Source organism: Ambystoma mexicanum, chromosome 6p (assembly GCF_040938575.1).
Source record: "Ambystoma mexicanum isolate Mex_15411 chromosome 6p, UKY_AmexF1_1, whole genome shotgun sequence".
NCBI lineage: Eukaryota > Metazoa > Chordata > Amphibia > Caudata > Ambystomatidae > Ambystoma > Ambystoma mexicanum.
Window position 1 is genome coordinate 54,134,203 of NC_090935.1, and position 19,561 is coordinate 54,153,763.

The following is a 19,561-nucleotide window of genomic DNA, read 5'->3' on the forward strand; positions in this document are numbered from 1 at the left end:
AACGTAGAGGACTCTTAAGCATTTAAAAAAAATCTAAAGGCCCAAAGAAAATGCACGACTGGTGAAATGGTTTGCCGGGAGTTACATCAAATTTGGAGGGACAGGCAACCAGGCACTTGGAAGGTGCTGTTTTGGGGGAGAGGGCCTCGATCAGGAATATGGGGGAGAGTCTTCTAACAGAGAATCATATTCTCTTGTTGAATAGATCGGTCATCATGAGACTTATGGGGCATGTCCAATGCATTGGGCCCTGTCATCGGTAGACATTAGCAGAGTAGATTTCATTGACTTGCATTGCACTGACCGGTGTGAGAAACCTGAGGGTATTCTCCCAAGTAGATCTCGAGAATCTCTTATTCAGGTGGCCAGGGAAGGGCTGGTGCTCTCAGATCCCAACCCTGGGGGCAGACGAGCGAGGGAGAATCACCTGGGTAGGAGAGCCCAGGGTTGTGCTCGGGGGAGTACCCCAAGTGAGGCAGGGTATTGTACCAGGGAAGAAGGAGTGGAGGACGAAATCCCTGAATCTTTTGTAGGCTTTAACACATCTACCTCCCTTCCACCCAATGAATATCCCTTGCCCAAATCCAACGACCCCTCTGTATATGGTAAATACCCTAGGATCCCAAACCCTTCTGCACTAGGCAACTACATCTCCCAGAATCCCTGTTTTACCATTGCATACCCAAATGCTCCCAGTCATTCTTCTCCACGGCCCACTGATTATTATATCCCGAACTCCCAAACATTACCCTTCCCACAAATTCCCCCCATTCAATTCACAAACCACACAAAGCTCACCTTTTCGAGTTAACCAACCACCCCCTTCCTTATGACACTATGGTTCCTCTGCCTGTCCTCTCTAGGATTGAGGCACTTCTGGTGCGTATGACCCTTTTCTAAGACTATCTATGTTTTAATAGTCTACCACCCTCCTGGTTATGATTCGACCATTGTTGATCTATTTACTGATCTTGTGGCGTCATTACAGCTATACTACTCTGATCTGATTGTTGCTGGTGATGTTGTAATGACCCTTCTGATAAAGCTGCTGTCAAACTGATTGCTGCAATGGATAATCTCTCATTGTGGCAGTTTGTTACTGAGCCGACTCACATTTTGGATAATCGGCTAGATTTGGTATTTGCCAAATATGATCTTCTGGTGGTGTCCACCCCCTTCCGCATCACCCGGTCTGATCATTTTCTCATACCCTTTGTATTTGACTATTTTGACCGCCCTTTAGTCTCTGATAAACAGAGAGTTAAGAAGCAGAATTGGCGTGCGGTAGATACTTCCTTGCTTGCCGCGCATATTAATACTGGCTGCAGTGCCGCATTCTCTTTCGATTTTTGTGCTCTATCTAAAGTTTTTACCACCACGGCTGATTTGTTTGTTCACCTGGTGGAGATCCAGGTTTGCAGACGGCCATCTGAGCCATGGTTTAATGAGGACCTTAATTCTTTCGACCTTAAACGTAGGCAGGCGGAACGCAAATGGCGCTCCTCTTTCTCTGTTGGGGATCGGACCAATATCTGTGCTATTACTTCTTTATATCACCCGGCTATTAAGCAAGCCAAACAAAAATATTACACCCTCCAAATTGAAAATTCCATTGCCCAGCCTAAAGAGCTTTTTAGGGTGGTACGATCCTTGTTGGATAGAGAATCTTCTGACGACCCTATTCGTCCATCTCAAGAGTGATGTGACTCTCTGGCTGAATTATTTATCTGTAAAATTGATACCATCCGGGATGATATCTCGGCTAACTGTTATTCTGCGATGGTCATGCGTGGCCTTTCCTCTGTTTCATTGTTGGGGACGATGCCATCCTCTGATGCCTTGTGGGATTCTTTTCCACTGTTTACGGCTGCAGATCTTACCTCAGCAGTTGCAAGAATGACGTCAGCTTCTCCCACTGATGCCATTCTGTTGTCTGTTGTGAAAGTTATTTTACCGCTGATCCTGCCCCACATTATAGCTGCAGTCAATCATTCTTGCTCAACTGGGATCATTCCTCCTGCTCTTAAGTGTGCCACAGTAATTCCTCTTCTTAGAAAACCAGCCCTTGACCCTCTAGTTCCTGCCAATTTTCACCCCCCTTTTCTCTCTTGCCGTTTTTCATGAAGCTGCTTGAATCCCTGGTGTCCCCTCTATCGGTGCGTTTCTGTAAGTCTATGTCCCTGCTCGATGTTTTTCAGTCGTGTTTTAGACCTGGCCCGGGTACAGAGACTGTTCTGGTCTCGGGGCTTGCTCACCTGACACTCATTGCGGATCAGGGTGCAGTCGCGGCACTGATAAAAATACGGTTGATCACGCCATCCTGATCAGTCATCTGTCAGCTGCTGGTATATCGGGTTCGGTTTTCTCATCGTCCCGGTGCTTTCTCTCTGACCGCTCCCAGCAGCTGCTGCTTCAACCCTTTCTTTCTGAGGTTGCTGCTCTGGTGTGTGGGGTCCCGCAGGGCTCAGCCTTGCCTCCCACACTCTTTAATATCTACATTCAGTCTCTGATCACCCTGATGCACTCCCACAGCTTTAGATGCTACTCGTATGCAGATGATACTCAGATTTTGGTTCAGCTAGATCCTCTTCATCCAGCCCATGCCGCTCAGGTGTGAGATTGCTTGTTAGCCGTGGGATGCTGCATGAGCGAAAACTGGCTCAAACTTAATGGAGATAAGACCGAGGTCATAGTTGCGGGTTCTTCTGCTGTTCCGTCACCCCTGGACGCCGTCTTTCTGGCCTTCTTCTTTTGGCTCCTTTCCAGCTGCGATTCCGGTGGTCAAAAATGTAGGCATTAAATTATCTGCCTCTCTCTCCATGGTTTCTGAGGTTAGCTCGGTTTGTCAGGCTAGTGATTTTCAATTGAAAATACTTACAAAGGTCCTACAACTTATTCCCTTTCATCTGCGGGCTTTGGTGGTCTCTGCTCTGGTCCTTAGCAGGATCAATTATTGTAACTCCTTATACTTGTTTCAACTGGATTACTTGTTATGCCGTCTACAGGTTCTTCAAAATTCTGCTGTCGTCTTGCACTGGTTCTCCCTATCGGGAGTACATTTCGCCAGTTTTCAATTCCCTTCACTGGTTACCGGTGGCAAAGCGTGTACATTTTAAATCTCTATGCCTGGTGCACAGGGCCTTCTATGCTGCTGGCCTGGAGTACCTGCAGTTGACATTTTTACCTTATGTTCCTGCCTGAGCCTTGCGCTCAGCAGACCGCTCCCTTTTGGCTGTCCTTAGGGTCTGTTGCGCAAGAATTGGAAGCCACTCTTTTTCGGTCAAAGCTGCCATTTTGTGGAATGCCCTCCCAGCGGCCCTCCGCGCGGTGTCTGTTCATTTACAATTTAGGAAGGCTCTGAAAACTCTACTCTTTTAACCTTTTTGTCTCTTCTGATTTCTGTGTTCTCAGTCATATGATATGATATGATAGGATATTTTATTTATATCGCGCTCATACACAGGTGTTTCAGAGCGCGACCAGGCAAAGGGAGGGGGAGCAGTGGAGAAAACAAAAACAAACAATTTTACTAGGCCCAGTGACATTGAGAACGCGCAAGTGCATGGGGAAGGGAAAGTGCAAGGAAAAAAAAAGAGGGGGAAGGGAAGTGCAGAGCTAGGAAAAACAAGATAAATAATAAGTTAGTGGATAAATAAATGAATAAATAAGGGTCCTCAAGAGCAGTGGTAGTGCAGCCTGTGAAGGGTAAAGTGCAGGGCAAGTCAGATAGGGTTAATCTGATAAGTGCAGAGGAGGAGTGGGAGGGAGCTGTATGGGTACAGATACAGGCTCCAGTGCAGGGATGGCCGGAGCCAGTGCAAGAGGTGTCCGGGTGGGTAGGTAACTGAGCCCAAAAGGGCCCAATTGGAAGATGAGGCAGTGCCGAGAGAGAAAAGCAGATTAACAGGGGAGGAGAGTGGCAAAGGCAGAGGCGAAGAGGAAAGTCTTGAGGAGCTTCCGGAACCGTAGATGGTTCTCCTCAAGTTTCAGGGTGGCAGGGAGGCAGTTCCAAGGGGAGGCCCCGGCCGAAGACCGAGATCTGCCCCCAGCTCGTTTCTTTGAAAAACGGCTGACCCTGAGGGAGTTAGAGGAAGAGGAGTGAAGGGCTCGAGAGGGGAGGTATTTACGGAGGGATAGTTGGACGTATTTTGGGCCCAGGCCCCGGAAAGCCTTGTGGACAATGCAAAGGGTTTTTAATTTAATCCTTGCATTCACTCGGAGCCAATGGAGGGATTTCAGAGCTGGAGAGATAGGATCCCAGGGCTTGAGGCCAAGGACAAGTCTTGCAGTCCTGTTCTGGATTAGTTGTAGAGGGTGGAGAGTGGAGGCAGGTAGATTTAGAACGAGGCTGTTACAGTAGTCCAGCTTAGAGAAAATCATAGCTTGGGATACAGTGAGCTTCTAAGGGAAGGAGAGGAAGGGAACGGTACCTCTGAGGAGGTGTAGTAAGAAGTTGGATTTTTTAGAGACTTTGCAGATGTGTGAAGAGAAGGATAGTGTGGAGTCAAAGATGACCCCTACGTTCTTTGTTTCACAGGTAGGGGCAGGAGGAGGGCCAAGGGAGGCAGACCAGAGAGTGAGGGGAAAGGATGGAGGGGGTGTGCCGATGAGAAGGATCTCAGTTTTATTAGCATTTAAACAGAGGCCTGGTTCACCCATAATATTGGGAGAGCTGAATGCTTATTGTATCGTTGCAAATACAAGGAAAACAGTCACCCCTAGGGTGGTTAGTGCCAATACTGGGGTGAGTAATGGACAGCAATGGTCAAGAGGACTGCACGCGTCATGGTTATACATGTTTAATGGGTCAATTCCAGGGGATGTCCTGCATAAACATACATGGAGTAACAACATCCAATTCTTCTAGATTATATATTCTCGCATGAATGGCTGCTTACCAGATGTGCATTTTTTGAAGATGCGACCAAATGACCTAAGTGATCATTGTATGTTCTTGACAGGGATAGATCTGGGTTTAGGTTGTAGTGATCAATTTGGCCAAACCGAGATCTTGGTCAATCAGGCGGGTAATAAAATATCATGGAACCCATTTAACATGAAAAGTATAAACAATGCAGTCTTTGTTTAGGCGACTCCACTTTGGAATGGAAATTAGATACCCTTCTTGGTGGATACATTTTAGACATTTGTGGACGAATTCCTTGGTGCTATTTTGAGAAATTCCCATAGGAATTCGGGGGCAAAGCAGAAACATGTACATGCATTTGACCAAGAGGTGCATGGTCAACAATTGAAAGACAGAAAAGAGTTATCCCCGTCACTCACTATTCTGGAAATCAAAAAAAGCCAGCTGCATTATAACAAGTGGCTTATGAATCATAGATTGGCGTTATTTCAAAGAGATGGAGAATTAAAAATTATGATGTTAAAAAACAAGCTAATGTACAAATTAATTCGGTGTCGGACACTGGTTGGAAAGATTATTATTCAAGTGTGTTCTCTGAGAATGTTCATAGTGTTTCACCGAACTTTAGTAGTCTATCTAACAAAGAGCCTACATATCACATGCCTCTGAATCAGGAAATAATAAAAGAAATACTGGTGAAGATAATAAGTAGCTCCAGAGACCCCTACCCCAACAAACTTTCAAATGCTTTATTTAAAAATGCTAGAAGGGAGTGGTCTATTATTTTATCTATTTTATTTCAGCAGATTTTAGCATGTCACTATTTCCCAGACTCACTCCGGACCGCATATAGTGTACCAATTCATAAGAAGGGCCTCAGTGGCGACCCAAGGAACTATAGACCGGTCTCTATATTGGACGTGGATAGTAACGTTTTTTGCCTCTTTGATTCTTGTCCATTTCGAAAAAAGTGGGCTAATGAATCTGGTAGATTACAAATGTGTCAGACAGGCTTTCGATTTAATATGAATACTACCTTAAATGGTATGATTTTTAAATGCATTCTATCATGGGTGTGGCAAAGAAAATATCAGTCTGTGTTTGTTATTTATTGCATTTGTTGACAGCGCCCAAACTCGTAAATATCAAGGCGCTGATAAACTTAGGAAGCCAATGTTAGGTTGCCACTATTCATTTATCTGCTGCATTTCATGCAGCAGACAGGAAGCTTCTTTGGGCAAAACTGCATAATTGGGGCTTGCCGGAGGGAAGCGGGGTCTGTTACGCCTAATCATCAGTCTCCATGAGCATTCGGTACTCCAAGTGAGATGGAATGCAGAAGGAGGCTTGGAAAGAGTTCACAGCTTTATATATCTTGGTTTTCCGATTGTTTCCAAGCCGCATAAATCTCAAATTAGACAATGGTTGAGAGCAAAGATGTCCGCATTGACAACCCAATCTATTCAGTTAGATGCCCAATTCGGTCATTTTTCAATACTCCCTGTATTAAAATTCTTTGAGGGTAAAGTTATCTCCAAGATTTTATATGGGATAGAGATACATTGTTCTTGGGTACTAGAATTTCTGGAATCTTCAGAGGCTAATTAATGACGAAGAATATTTATTTATTTATTTATTGTTCCCTTGTTAGGTGCCTATACAGTAAGTAAATTCTGTTTCAAAGCGCCCACAGGGCATCAGGGAGGGGACATGGGGAAGAGACACATTAAAACATGAAATACGTAAAGATATTAAATACAGAGAAGGGGGAAAAAGGACAAACCTACTATGCCTTGTTAGTATTCTGAACGTGCAAGCGCAGAAACGAGGGGGCATTGTGGGTAAGTGCTGGGGTGGCCGTGCTCGTGGGTGAGCAACAGATGTAGTGCAAGGTATGGTAAGTGCGAGCCTCCAAGACAGAGGGTGTGCTGAGGCAAGTGCTGAGGATGGACAGAAGCTGGGGGTGATTCAATGTGGGAGGTCACGGCCCGAGGATGCATAAGGGCACTGGTCACCAAACAAAGCAACTGTGAAATTAGCAGAGAAGAGAAGGGGGAAAGGAGGAGGTAAAGAGGAAAGTCTTGAGTAGCTTCCCGAATTTAAGAAAATCCTGCTCAAGACGCAGCGGGGAAGGCTGTTCCATAGAAGGGAGCCAGCTGAGGAAAGCAATTGACTACCTGGCCTCTGTTTAGTGAAACGCTTTACACACAAAGAGTTGGTGACAGAGGAAAGCAGAAGTCTACAGGGAGAATATTTAGTAAGAGAGAGTTGCCGATAGTGTGGTCCCTGGTCCCAGTTAGCCTTGTGGATGATACAGAGGGCTTTTAATTTAATCCGTGAAGCAACCAGATCCAGTGAAGACTTTTAGGGCAGGAGAGATGCGGCCCCTGGGCTTGAGGCCAAGAATAAGTCATGCTGCCCTATTCCGGATTAGCTGCAGGGGTCGCAGAGTGGAAGAAGTTAGATTCTGGAGTAGACTATTGCAATAGTGAACTCTAGAGAGAACCAGGGCTCGGGTAACATGGAGCTTCTGGGGGAAGGTGAGAAAAGGTAGAATTCCTTTGAGAAGGAAGTGCTGAAAGTGGGACTTCCTGGCAATGTCCTGAGTGTTTGGGAGGAAGGGCATTGCGGGTTTAAGGGATTAAGCATTCAGAATTCTGTGCCTTTAGTGGCAATCCAATACGAGCTTGGTTTTAATTCACTTACTATTAGAGAGAATTGGAGATTAATTAATCTGTATAGGAAGATAGCTCCAGTCCCAGAGTCTCTTTACAGTGACATGGCTGAGATGGTAACACAGGGAAACAGAAACCCCTGAATGAGTTAGCCAGTCATTGTTTACATTTGTTGGTGGATTTAAATCTGATGGTTGCAGATCTTACATCGATCCCGGACAAAGTTAAAGGTGCATTATATCAAAATGATTGCATTGTCTCAATGGAGAAAGTTCATGCATACACATCATTAGAATAAGTACGGACCATAAAAAACGGGGACCTACAGCATCATAGCTAACGATATACACGAGTCGCTAGGTCAGGAAGCAATTTTTTTAATTCCGTTGGAACTTAAATCATACTAGGCAAATAACTGTGAGATATGGTTTTTGCCCGGTGGAATTGCTGAGCTGTAGATTCTGTGTACACCATGAGGTAACTGAGGATCTTAGACATTTGATTATCGCTTGTCCTCAGCTCATGGGGATGCGAGAATTATATTTCAGAAAATGTAAAAACCTCGATACTGCTTAGGAAAGGTGTTAGGGAGAATTCTCAGAAATGTGCTCATTCCCCTCCCCCCAGCACCTTTTCTGGACTCTAGGACTTTTTAATTTTCAACCTGGAGAGAGTGAGACCCTCTTCCCACTATCTCATGTATTTTTCTGTGATTTCAACTCTGTGTTTCTTTTGGTTATGGAGTCTGACAAACTCCATAGGCATCATCGTTTTACACACATAGCACGTTCAGAGCAGTGCCACAGGGAAGTCTACATTATGTACATTGAAGGAATCATGACCTATCTTTCATTTACTTATTTTGCAGAAAACCACCCTACTACTCACACCTGATGAAGGGTGGCTAGCCCGAAATGCGCAGTGCACATATACAAGGAGTGGCACTGGACCACACAGATCTACTGCAGTACAACTGACTCCTTGAAGGAGATAGTAGTGTTTGATACACATATATTTCTCTCATTCATGTATTTCCATATGAACAATGGATTGATTTTGCTTCATGAAAAAATATTGTTTTATGGAATTGATTGTTGTGAAAAAACTTTTTGTTCTATTAACTTAAATTTGCACAAATTGAATGCACCATATGAAAAGTCTATGCTTCAAGTCATTATTTACTTTGTGCTCTTGATTGTGTTTTATTAAAAAATAATTCATAAAATTATTAGTTACTATTGATACTAAACATACAAGTGCATTGTTAAGCCTATAGTGTGCCCTGGTGTTGTCTCCTAACCCAGGAAGACCATCCCGTATCCTTGCCATCTCCCTAATTGGAAGCTGGCACACAAGATTATTTTGATATATTGACAGCTCTTGCCTTGGATGGACATAAAGCTTCTACGGAAAAGCTTCAATTATGCCAATCCAAGTTCATTATCTTGGTAGCAATATCAGGTCCTGGTCAGTCGATTCCAGTCTATGGTCATCCCTGTCGGCTCTCCTTCACTCCCTCTGCTGGTGAGTTTCCCGCCTCCATTTGCATTAAAATATGAACAATCCACAGAACTGTCTAAAACCTAATTTCCCTGCCTTCCCCATGTGCCTTATTTCCTCCAAGCCTCACTCCTACGTCATCCGCTCTTGCTACTTTTCATGCACCACCTCGACTCAACTAGCACCCAACCTCTTATCTGGCAACACGTCCTGTGCATGCCAGACCATCAGGGAACTAGCACCCATCCTCTTATCTGGCAACACGTCCTGTGCATGCCAGACCATCAGGGAACTAGCACCCATCCTCTTATCTGGCAACACTTCCTGTGCATGCCAGACCATCAGGGAACTAGCACCCAACCTCTTATCTGGCAACACGTCCTGTGCATGCCAGACCATCAGGGAACTAGCACCCAACCTCTTATCTGGCAACACTTCCTGTGCATGCCAGACCATCAGGGAACAAGCACCCAACCTCTTATCTGGCAACCCTTCATGTGCTCCTGCTGATTCATGTGCTCCCCAGACCATCAGGAAACTAGCACCCAACCTCTTATCTGGAAACCCTTCCTGTGCTCCTGCTGATCCCTGTGCTACCCAGACCATCAGGGAACTAGCACCCAACCTCTTATCTGGCAACACGTCCTGTGCATGCCAGACCATCAGGGAACTAGCACCCAACCTCTTATCTGGCAACACGTCCTGTGCATGCCAGACCATCAGGGAACTAGCACCCAACCTCTTATCTGGCAACACGTCCTGTGCATGCCAGACCATCAGGGAACTAGCACCCATCCTCTTATCTGGCAACACGTCCTGTGCATGCCAGACCATCAGGGAACTAGCACCCAACCTCTTATCTGGCAACACGTCCTGTGCATGCCAGACCATCAGGGAACTAGCACCCAACCTCTTATCTGGCAACACGTCCTGTGCATGCCAGACCATCAGGGAACTAGCACCCATCCTCTTATCTGGCAACACGTCCTGTGCATGCCAGACCATCAGGGAACTAGCACCCAACCTCTTATCTGGCAACACGTCCTGTGCATGCCAGACCATCAGGGAACTAGCACCCAACCTCTTATCTGGCAACACGTCCTGTGCATGCCAGACCATCAGGGAACTAGCACCCAACCTCTTATCTGGCAACACGTCCTGTGCATGCCAGACCATCAGGGAACTAGCACCCATCCTCTTATCTGGCAACACGTCCTGTGCATGCCAGACCATCAGGGAACTAGCACCCAACCTCTTATCTGGCAACACGTCCTGTGCATGCCAGACCATCAGGGAACTAGCACCCAACCTCTTATCTGGCAACACGTCCTGTGCATGCCAGACCATCAGGGAACTAGCACCCATCCTCTTATCTGGCAACCCTTCATGTGCTCCTGCTGATTCATGTGCTCCCCAGACCATCAGGGAACTAGCACCCAACCTCTTATCTGGAAACCCTTCCTGTGCCCCTGCTGATCCCTGTGCAACCCAGACCATCAGGGAACTAGCACACAACCTATTATTTGGAAACCCTTCTTGTGCTCCTGCTGATTCCTGTGCACCCCAGACCATCAGGGAACTAGAACCCAACTTCTTATCTGGAAACCCTTCCTGTGCTCCTGCTGATTCCTGTGCAACCCAGACCATCAGGGAACTAGCACCCAACCTCTTATCTGGAAACCCTTCATGTGCTCCTGCTGCTTTCTGTGCACCCCAGACCATCAGGGAACTAGAACCCAACCTCTTATCTGGGAACCCTTCCTGTGCTCCTGCTGATTCCTGTGCAACCCAGACCATCAGGGAACTAGCACCCAACCTCTTATCTGGAAACCCTTCCTGTGCCCCTGCTGTTCCCTGTGCAACCCAGACCATCAGGGAACTAGCACCCAACCTCTTATCTGGAAACCCTTCCTGTGCCCCTGCTGATCCCTGTGCAACCCAGACCATCAGGGAACTAGCACACAACCTATTATTTGGAAACCCTTCGTGTGCTCCTGCTGATTCCTGTGCACCCCAGACCATCAGGGAACTAGAACCCAACTTCTTATCTGGAAACCCTTCCTGTGCTCCTGCTGATTCCTGTGCAACCCAGACCATCAGGGAACTAGCACCCAACCTCTTATCTGGAAACCCTTCCTGTTCTCCTGCTGATCCCTGTGCAACCCAGACCATCAGGGAACTAGCACCCAACCTCTTATCTGGAAAACCTTCCTGTGCCCCTGTTGATCCCTGTGCAACCCAGACCATCAGGGAACTAGCACCCAACCTCTTATCTGGAAACCCTTCCTGTGCCCCTGCTGATCCCTGTGCAACCCAGACCATCAGGGAACTAGCACCCAACCTCTTATCTGGAAACCCTTCCTGTGCCCCTGCTGATCCCTGTGCAACCCAGACCATCAGGGAACTAGCACACAACCTATTATTTGGAAACCCTTCCTGTGCTCCTGCTGATTCCTGTGCACCCCAGACCATTAGGGAACTAGCACCCAACCTATTATTTGGAAACCCTTCCTGTGCTCCTGCTGATTCCTGTGCACCCCAGACCATCAGGGAACTAGCACCCAACCTATTATTTGGAAACCCTTCCTGTGCTCCTGCTGATTCCCGTGCACCTTAGACCATCAGGGAACTAGCACCCAACCTATTATTTGGAAACCCTTCCTGTGGACCTGCTTATTCCTGTGCACCCCAGACCATCAGGAAACTAACCCAGCCTCTTATCTGGCAACCCTTCATGTGCTCATGCTGACTCCTGTGCTCCCCAGACCATCGGGGAACTAGCACTCAAACTCTTATCTGGCAACCCTTCATGTGCTCCTGCTGATTTCTGTGCACCCCAGACCATTAGGGAACTAGACCCCAATCTCTTATCTGGAAACCCTTCCTGTGCTCCTGCTGATTCATGTGCACCTTAGACCATCAGGGAACTAGCACCCCACCTATTATTTGGAAACCCTTCCTGTGGACCTGCTGATTCCTGTCCACCCCAGACCATCAGGAAACTAACCCAGCCTCTTATCTGGCAACCCTTCATGTGCTCATGCTGATTCCTGTGCTCCCCAGACCATCAGGGAACTAGCACTCAAACTCTTATCTGGCAACCCTTCATGTGCTCCTGCTGATTTCTGTGCACCCCAGACCATTAGGGAACTAGACCCCAATCTCTTATCTGGAAACCCTTCCTGTGCTCCTGCTGATTCCTCTGCACCCCAGACCATCGGGGAACTAGCACCCAACCTCTTATTTGGAAACCCTTCCTGTGATCCTGTTGATTCCTGTGCACCCCAGACCATCAGGGAACTAGCACCCAACCTATTATTTGGAAACCCTTCCTGTGCTCCTGCTGATTCCTGTGCACCTTAGACCATCAGGGAACTAGCACCCAACCTATTATTTGGAAACCCTTCCTGTGGACCTGCTGATTCCTGTGCACCCCAGACCATCAGGAAACTAACCCAGCCTCTTATCTGGGAACCCTTCATGTGCTCATGCTGATTCCTGTGCTCCCCAGACCATCGGGGAACTAGCACTCAAACTCTTATCTGGCAACCCTTAATGTGCTCCTGCTGATTTCTGTGCACCCCAGACCATCAGGAAACTAGCCCAACCTCTTATCTGGCAACCCTTCCTGTGCTCATGCTGATTCCTGTGCTCCCCAGACCATCAGGGAACTAGCACTCAAACTCATATCTGGCATCCCTTCTTGTGCTCCTGCTGATTCCTACGCACCCCAGACCATCAGGGAACTAGCACCCAACCTCTTATTTGGCAACCCTTCATGTGCTCCTGCTGATTTCTGTGCAAAAGTGATCGTTGAGATTAATGCATAGTTTTCAGTGTTTTAACAAGAGGAATATGCAATCAAAAGAAGGGCAAGTGAGTCCCTTATTGGCCAGCAGAACTCTCATGGAGGCCATCATTAGTGGTGTGGTGGTGGTATTACATCAAGTCATTTTGTGGATGTCTGATGGCCTTTGGATGCACTGAAGAGTTCCTGGGTGTTGCAGGGGCTGCTAACCAGACAATCCTATTGGATCCACTCCTGCCGATGGCTGAACGGGGGTTCTGGTAAAGCTGAGCCCGAGTACGGAGGTGTAAGAGCCAGGAATTGGCGGCGTGCAGAATCAATGCTGTGGGACAGAAAAGCAGAGTTTAACATAAAGGATCTCCGTCACCCAGAGCCGTACCAGAATGCCTGCGGATGGAGAAGAGAGAACACGTGTTTGTTTATTTATTTGATTTGTTGATAGCGCCCAGACTCGGAGGTATCACAGCGCTAGTAGTGGTTACAGTACAATCAATGCAGTTGTGACAGTGAGGTTTCCTTATGGTCACAGATGAAACATAATACATTACAGACGTGGTGACAGTGAGGTTACAATAGGGTCATAGAACATGAAGGAGAAATTGAAGATTTTTATCAATAGAGACACTGAGACCAGCCGAAGCAAGTTTGCATTTTCTGGCAGGAGATGCCCCATAAGGCGGAGGCCATTAGGCATATTTGTGAAACGGCGCTGTTTTATGTAACCCAATCCAGGGGAAAAGGAGCAGGTGCGTTCACTTACCCCTTGTGTCCAATTTCTTCAGAGACCACTGCTGAAGTTCTGGCTTCCGTTAGGGATACAGTCTTATGTGCGTTATCTGGTCAAGGTAGGCTCAGGGGTCACGAGTACAGAGGTCACTTTTGGAAGCGGGATTTAGTTTTGGTCGGTCGCGGTGCTTGAATCCTGGTTGCAGGCACCTCAAAGCTGATCGCCCTTGCAAAGAAAAGATGAAGACTTCTGCAGAGCAGGCACACTCAGAACACCACCAGGGACCGAAGACGATGGATTGCAACTGGAGTCACCATGGTCGGGCGGTGACAAGCAAACTTCAATGGCCAAAAAAAGGAGCAAGCCCTGCACGGCTTCCATTCATGCAAGAAGGCTGAACTTGCAGGCGGAGGTGTCTTCTAGATCCTCCAAGTTCTAAGGACGCACTCAGGACAGTGACGGTTGCAGCGAGATAGCCCAGGAAAGAGCTTGTCAGTCCATTGGTTGGTCCAATGACATTTCTGAAGGCTCAGAAGACACAGATCCTTGTGCAGGGGTCGAGACTGGTTGTTCTCACCAGTGTGGGGGTCGAAGCACCAGCAAGGGTCTTCTTAAGATCAGGCAGAGGAGCATGGCTTCACTGGGACTTCGCTGGAGTTGGTGCTGCTCAGCTGTAGGAGTCGTCCTCAGGTCGTCAGCCGGCTGCACTCATTCATAGGGGTCTTGGCTCCAATGATGATCTGTGGAATGGCTGCAGGAGTCCTCCTTTTATCCAGGATTTGCATTGGAAGCTCGCCCAGGTCCACCAATGGTAAGCATCTGCACCATTCAACCTGGCAGTTGCTATCCAATCACAGATAGCCACTGGCCCGACAATCTGCCCAGCCACATAAATTCAGGCACAGCACCCGGCAGCCCCTGCCCCCAAACACAGCCGCACACACAGACCACGCCTTAGACTGAAAATGCAAAGCTTTCCCTTGGAAAGGGCATTCCATATAAGGCAATTCCAGACCTGGGAGGGCAGGAGGAAAGACAATAAATCAATATGGCCAAAGGACAGGCAGAGCTGTCATGGAACGGCCATCTTAGAGTAAAACACTCATGACACAGTAGGAAAATATCCGCTGCCACCAGACAACCCTGGACACATCTCATTTGTAACCCAAAAGTTACAAAAGAAAAATGTATATGGCTACACATTATCCTAATCGCACTTCGCTTTGGGGTGATGTGTGCAAGACATCTCTCAGCACTGATAGTCTGATGGACTGAACCGTTTTCCAGAAAAATGAGCACAAAGGAAGGGAAGTAAATCAGAAGGCTTTACTTACCTCCAAAAGATCAGATAAAACAAAGCAAAAAGAAAGGGTTTCCCATAGATGACTATGGGAGGAAAGAACAAAAAAAAAAGAATAGCTTGCCCAAAAGCCCATATGCAGGTTAAAATGTATGGCTGCACACCGCAACGCGCCAGTAGTCATGTCTTGCACCTTAAGGACAGGTTTTCAGTTCCAGCAATGCTTAGCAGCATTCAAGTGATGCCCAGAGACGTGACTGATGTCACCAAATGTGGTACTCATCTATAAGGGTAACCCCACACTCTGGTGATGATCCCTCCTACTAAGTGAGGATATATAACATATATTTCAACAAAAGGAAGGAATGTACAACAAACTGTATTGCTTCCATTGTGGCAAATCCTTATTGAGAGAGATGACTCTGTGGTTTCTCTATGACCGTTGGACATGATCGGGTCAAGGGTTTTTCCCACTGTAAGAGTGACTAATTTCAGTCAGATGGTGGTCTTTGGGTATAAAAACTTCGGTTAATTACCCCATTTTTTCATTGGGTGTTACTAGTTCTGAGCCCCGTATATACCTGTTATGTTGTTGTGGTAGGGACACTGTGGGCCCTTGGGTTGTGTGAGATCTCCTTTTGTTTTCCCCGTAACAATGGTTGCGCAGCAACCTCGCTATCATTAGGGATTTTTTGGAGCCCGGCCCCCTTTTTTTGAAGGGTACGTGATGACATTTTACGTCGCTGCGCGATGACCAGCGTGGTGACGTCAGCACGGTACGCCACTTACTTGTTATGAGGATTTGTGGACGGTTGGTGGTAGAACTGACGATGGACGTGGCCGCCGGCCCCTGTTCTCAAACTTCTATACGTGACTGCCTACTAGGAGCGGATCCACCTAATTGTGGGTAAGAGTCAGGAGTGTTGTCTAATTACTTAAGTCTTACAAGGGGCTACTCCTTGACATTTTGCTGACTCAGCATTGTAATATTACAGAGCGAGAGGTTCACATCTGTGAAGAGGAAGAGGCCGTATTCAGATGGTACTCCGATTAAAACATATATTTGTTGGCTCACAAGAACCTTAGATAGGTAAGATTACTTTGTTAAATTGGAGGTGAGAAATAATGGATATTTGGAGGGCGAATGTAATCTATCTTCCTCCACCTGTTTTTCAGACACTTGGAGGTTTAGAGGAATTGGAAAGGATCCACGGGTGGTGACCATTATTGAGACTTGGTTGGATCTAGGTAAAATTCAGCTTCCACATCCCATGGTGAGCAATCCATATATTAGATCTTCGAAATTAGGGGTTGTTCCAGGATCCAACCGATGATTGAGATGCCTAGATTTTCTTCTACTCAGGGTAAAAGAACAACTATTATTACTGAGAGAGTTCTACATTTTAGCGTTGGGGGAGGTATTTCGTAGTACTTGATGCTGAATCCCTTCTGCTTCTGCAGTGAAGAGCCATAAATGGGTTGGCTTTTGAGGTCCAAGTTATATATTTCTTGAGACCTTAGACCAGGTATATGATTCATTTTATACTTGGTACCCTATTGGTGATTAGGGTGTGGCAGTGATGAGTAAATTAAACCAATTATGCCGGTGTCAGTGACACATGTTTCTCTCTTTTCTCCTTAAAAATAGCAAGTTGTTGGTCGAATAGGAAGAATCTACCTGAAGCACAGGATTACCTCTGCCCCTGATGAATGTCCGGTTATTGAGAACACAGAGGACAGAAACTTATATAAGTTGGGCTGTAACACACAATGGGAAATGAAATCAATTAAGTTGCCTTTTTGGTGCTATGCTGATCTAATTGTCGGCGTAAATGTTTCTATATTGCGAGGTGGAATGTTTTTAACATGTATATGACTGTGTTATGTGTATATGTTGTTGTAACTATTTTTGTATTACCTGTGCTGAATTAGAGATTAATATATTAAAAATGATATTTTCTAACAACACTGTTCTATGTGTATTGAGAATACATAATGCAGCCCATATTGATTTAGCGGCTGTTATGTATTTCTGCTTTCTGAGGGGATAAGCTCATTGTTTTATATAGTTTGTTGTACATTCCTTCCTTTTGTTGAAATATATACCAAATGTGGTACACCATATGAAGACGTATGAGGTAATTGCTGCCTGATTATGAGGTAACATCCTCATATTATTTCCTCCGAAGATTATCTCCACTCAAGATTTGGTGGTAAACATTTATAAAACTCCCTACATTTTTGCCAGGGTTTTTCCTGTAGTGAAGGGCAGCACAAAAGCTTTCCTTCAATGCTCAATCACTTTCTACATGCGGACCACCGGAGGGGCTTAAACAGTGGCCAGCTTTTTGTTCCCCCCTTTTCAATTGAAGATTAAAAAGGGTCAAAAGCGATCCAGGTGTTTATCAAAAGCCTGTACTTTGGTGGTATCGTCTGCGATTGTACACCCTCCATTTCTGTCCTTGGAAGGAGCATGGACATGGGTGTTATGTGGATGTATACTGCACACTGCCACCATGTTTTCCAGGTGCTCACGTGGCTCTGTAAGAAAGTGGGCTGGGCAGGTTATTGAGGGAAGAGGGATGGGGAAGAGCTTATGCTCTTCTGTTGGTGTTTGCAGAACCAGGAGAAACTGGCGTGTTGGCTTTCTGTATGTGCTTGGATTGTGTGCACTGGGATTATTGTGTCTGGAGGGTCAACGTCAAGTGTCTGGGTTATTTGTTATTTGCAGCAGTTTATTCATGTGGCGGATGTGGGGCTTGTGTGTGGGAAGGCTAGCCTGTATGGGCATGGGAGGTATGCAGGAGGGGAGCAAGATGCAGGGGTGGTTTGTAGGTAGTAGACAGCAATATTTAACACAGTGGTAAACTTTGAAGGGCAGCACGTTTTAAATGGTGGCAAAATGTAAAAGACAGCAGGATTCAAAACGGGTAAACTTTCACAGGGTAGCTAGATTCAACTCAATGGCAGGCTTCACAAGGTAGCTAGGATCAACACAGTGGTAAACTTCACAGGGCAGCTAGATACAACACAGTGGTAAACTTGACAGGACAGCTAGATAAAACACAGTGGTAAACTTCACACGGCAGCTAGATACAACACAGTTGTAAATTTCACAAGGCAGCTAGATACAACACAGTGGTAAACTTCACAGGACAGCTAGATACAACACAGTGGTAAACTTCAGAGAGCAGCAGGATTTAAGGTGGTGACAAACGTAACAGGATTACTAGATTCTCTAGTAGCACGCTTTGAAGGGAGCCAGGGTTTAAAATAATGGCACAATTCAAAAGGCAGCAGGATTCAAAAATGGTCAAATCAAAGGTATTAGCACAATTGACCTAAAACATTTGATCGACATTTTTTTACCTGTTTTTCAGTCAAATTTAAATAAATATATATATGGGGGTGGGTAAGGGTATAGATTAGGTTGACGGGAAGTGGGGGGTTGTGGGGGTCTCCCCCTGCATTTGAGACCGAACAAAAGGTCAAATAAATTCCATGAAATGTGATTAGGTCAAACAAACCCAAACCTAATCAAATGGTAGTAATAAAGTAGTGGCAAGATTTCAAAGGTGTACCCCTGACTGTGCTCCACATTCATACCACCTTACCTGATTGTTGCTGTAGACGACTTTGCAGGGCGTCCAGGGCGAATAGGCAAACAGGCGACGGAGGTGCCGTTTGCCGTGGCCCTTAGCCTTAGCAAAACAATGCCAGGCATTTTCCAGGAATCCTGTATGGAGTATTTCTTGAATTTCATAATGGTACAGCCAACCCAGACAGATTACCAGGAGGACCATGTGCAGTAACGGTACCTACTGCACGCAAAATGTATGAGGTCCTAACTACACAATGATTAGCCTCAGTGAGTGTAGCCATGTATGGCCGGACACCGCAACCTGCCAGTAGACACACACACACACACACACACACACACACAGATTACCTTTAAGGCATCTGGTTTTGCAAAGTAAGTGGTGCCTCCAAAGCACATGGGCAGCCAGAGGTCCAGGTATTGTGCAGCCACGTGGCTCAGGGGCAAGTAGCTGACGCCAATGTCTCCCTCTCTCACACCAGTAGCTTTGCCGACTGTTTTCATAAGCCACGTGACCTGCAGGAGCAGAGGAAGAAAAGAGACGGCACATGTTGAGCCACGGTGGACTTCAAAACCAATCCTATTGCTGGCACTCTGGGGGTTTATCCAGTACCTCCAGAGGGTTGTTGTGGCAGACACAGAAACTGAATGTGTCCTTGGAGCTTCCCCGTTATAGCCTGGTAGTCATCATATACTCAAAGTGTGATAACTGCTTCAAGGATCCCCACTCTGCATTGACTAGACTACCACGTGACATGAACCATTGGCTCGAATGTCCAGGGCCTGGTTCGCAAAGCATTCTTCAATGGGAAAATCAAATAGAAAAATGTGTTGTGAATCAGGTCCATACACTTAATCTCTAAGGCAAGTCTATAAAGCTCCACGAAGGCGATTGCCTGAGCTACTTTGCAAAATGAGGTAGAAAGGGTTTGACTAAGACACCCAGACTTGGATAAGTGTTACATCAAAAGCTCGGGCTGCGCTGTACATATTTGAACTCATGGTTCTGTTTTTGAAGCATTGTTGAGTTGTAAATGTACCCTACTTTGATATGATATGGCATCTATAACGCGCCCGTATCACAGT

At 46.3% G+C, this 19,561-nt stretch overlaps 1 protein-coding gene across 1 annotated transcript in view; it reads right to left on the bottom strand.

The window, feature by feature from the left end:
* Positions 1–19,561, bottom strand: part of LOC138510659 (long-chain-fatty-acid--CoA ligase ACSBG2-like) — a 508,494-nt gene that overhangs the window by 210,788 nt on the left and 278,145 nt on the right. The window contains exon 6 of the mRNA XM_069626444.1: positions 18,827–18,991. Coding sequence (XP_069482545.1) covers positions 18,827–18,991 — 165 coding nt within the window. The remainder of the gene's footprint in view (positions 1–18,826; positions 18,992–19,561) is intronic.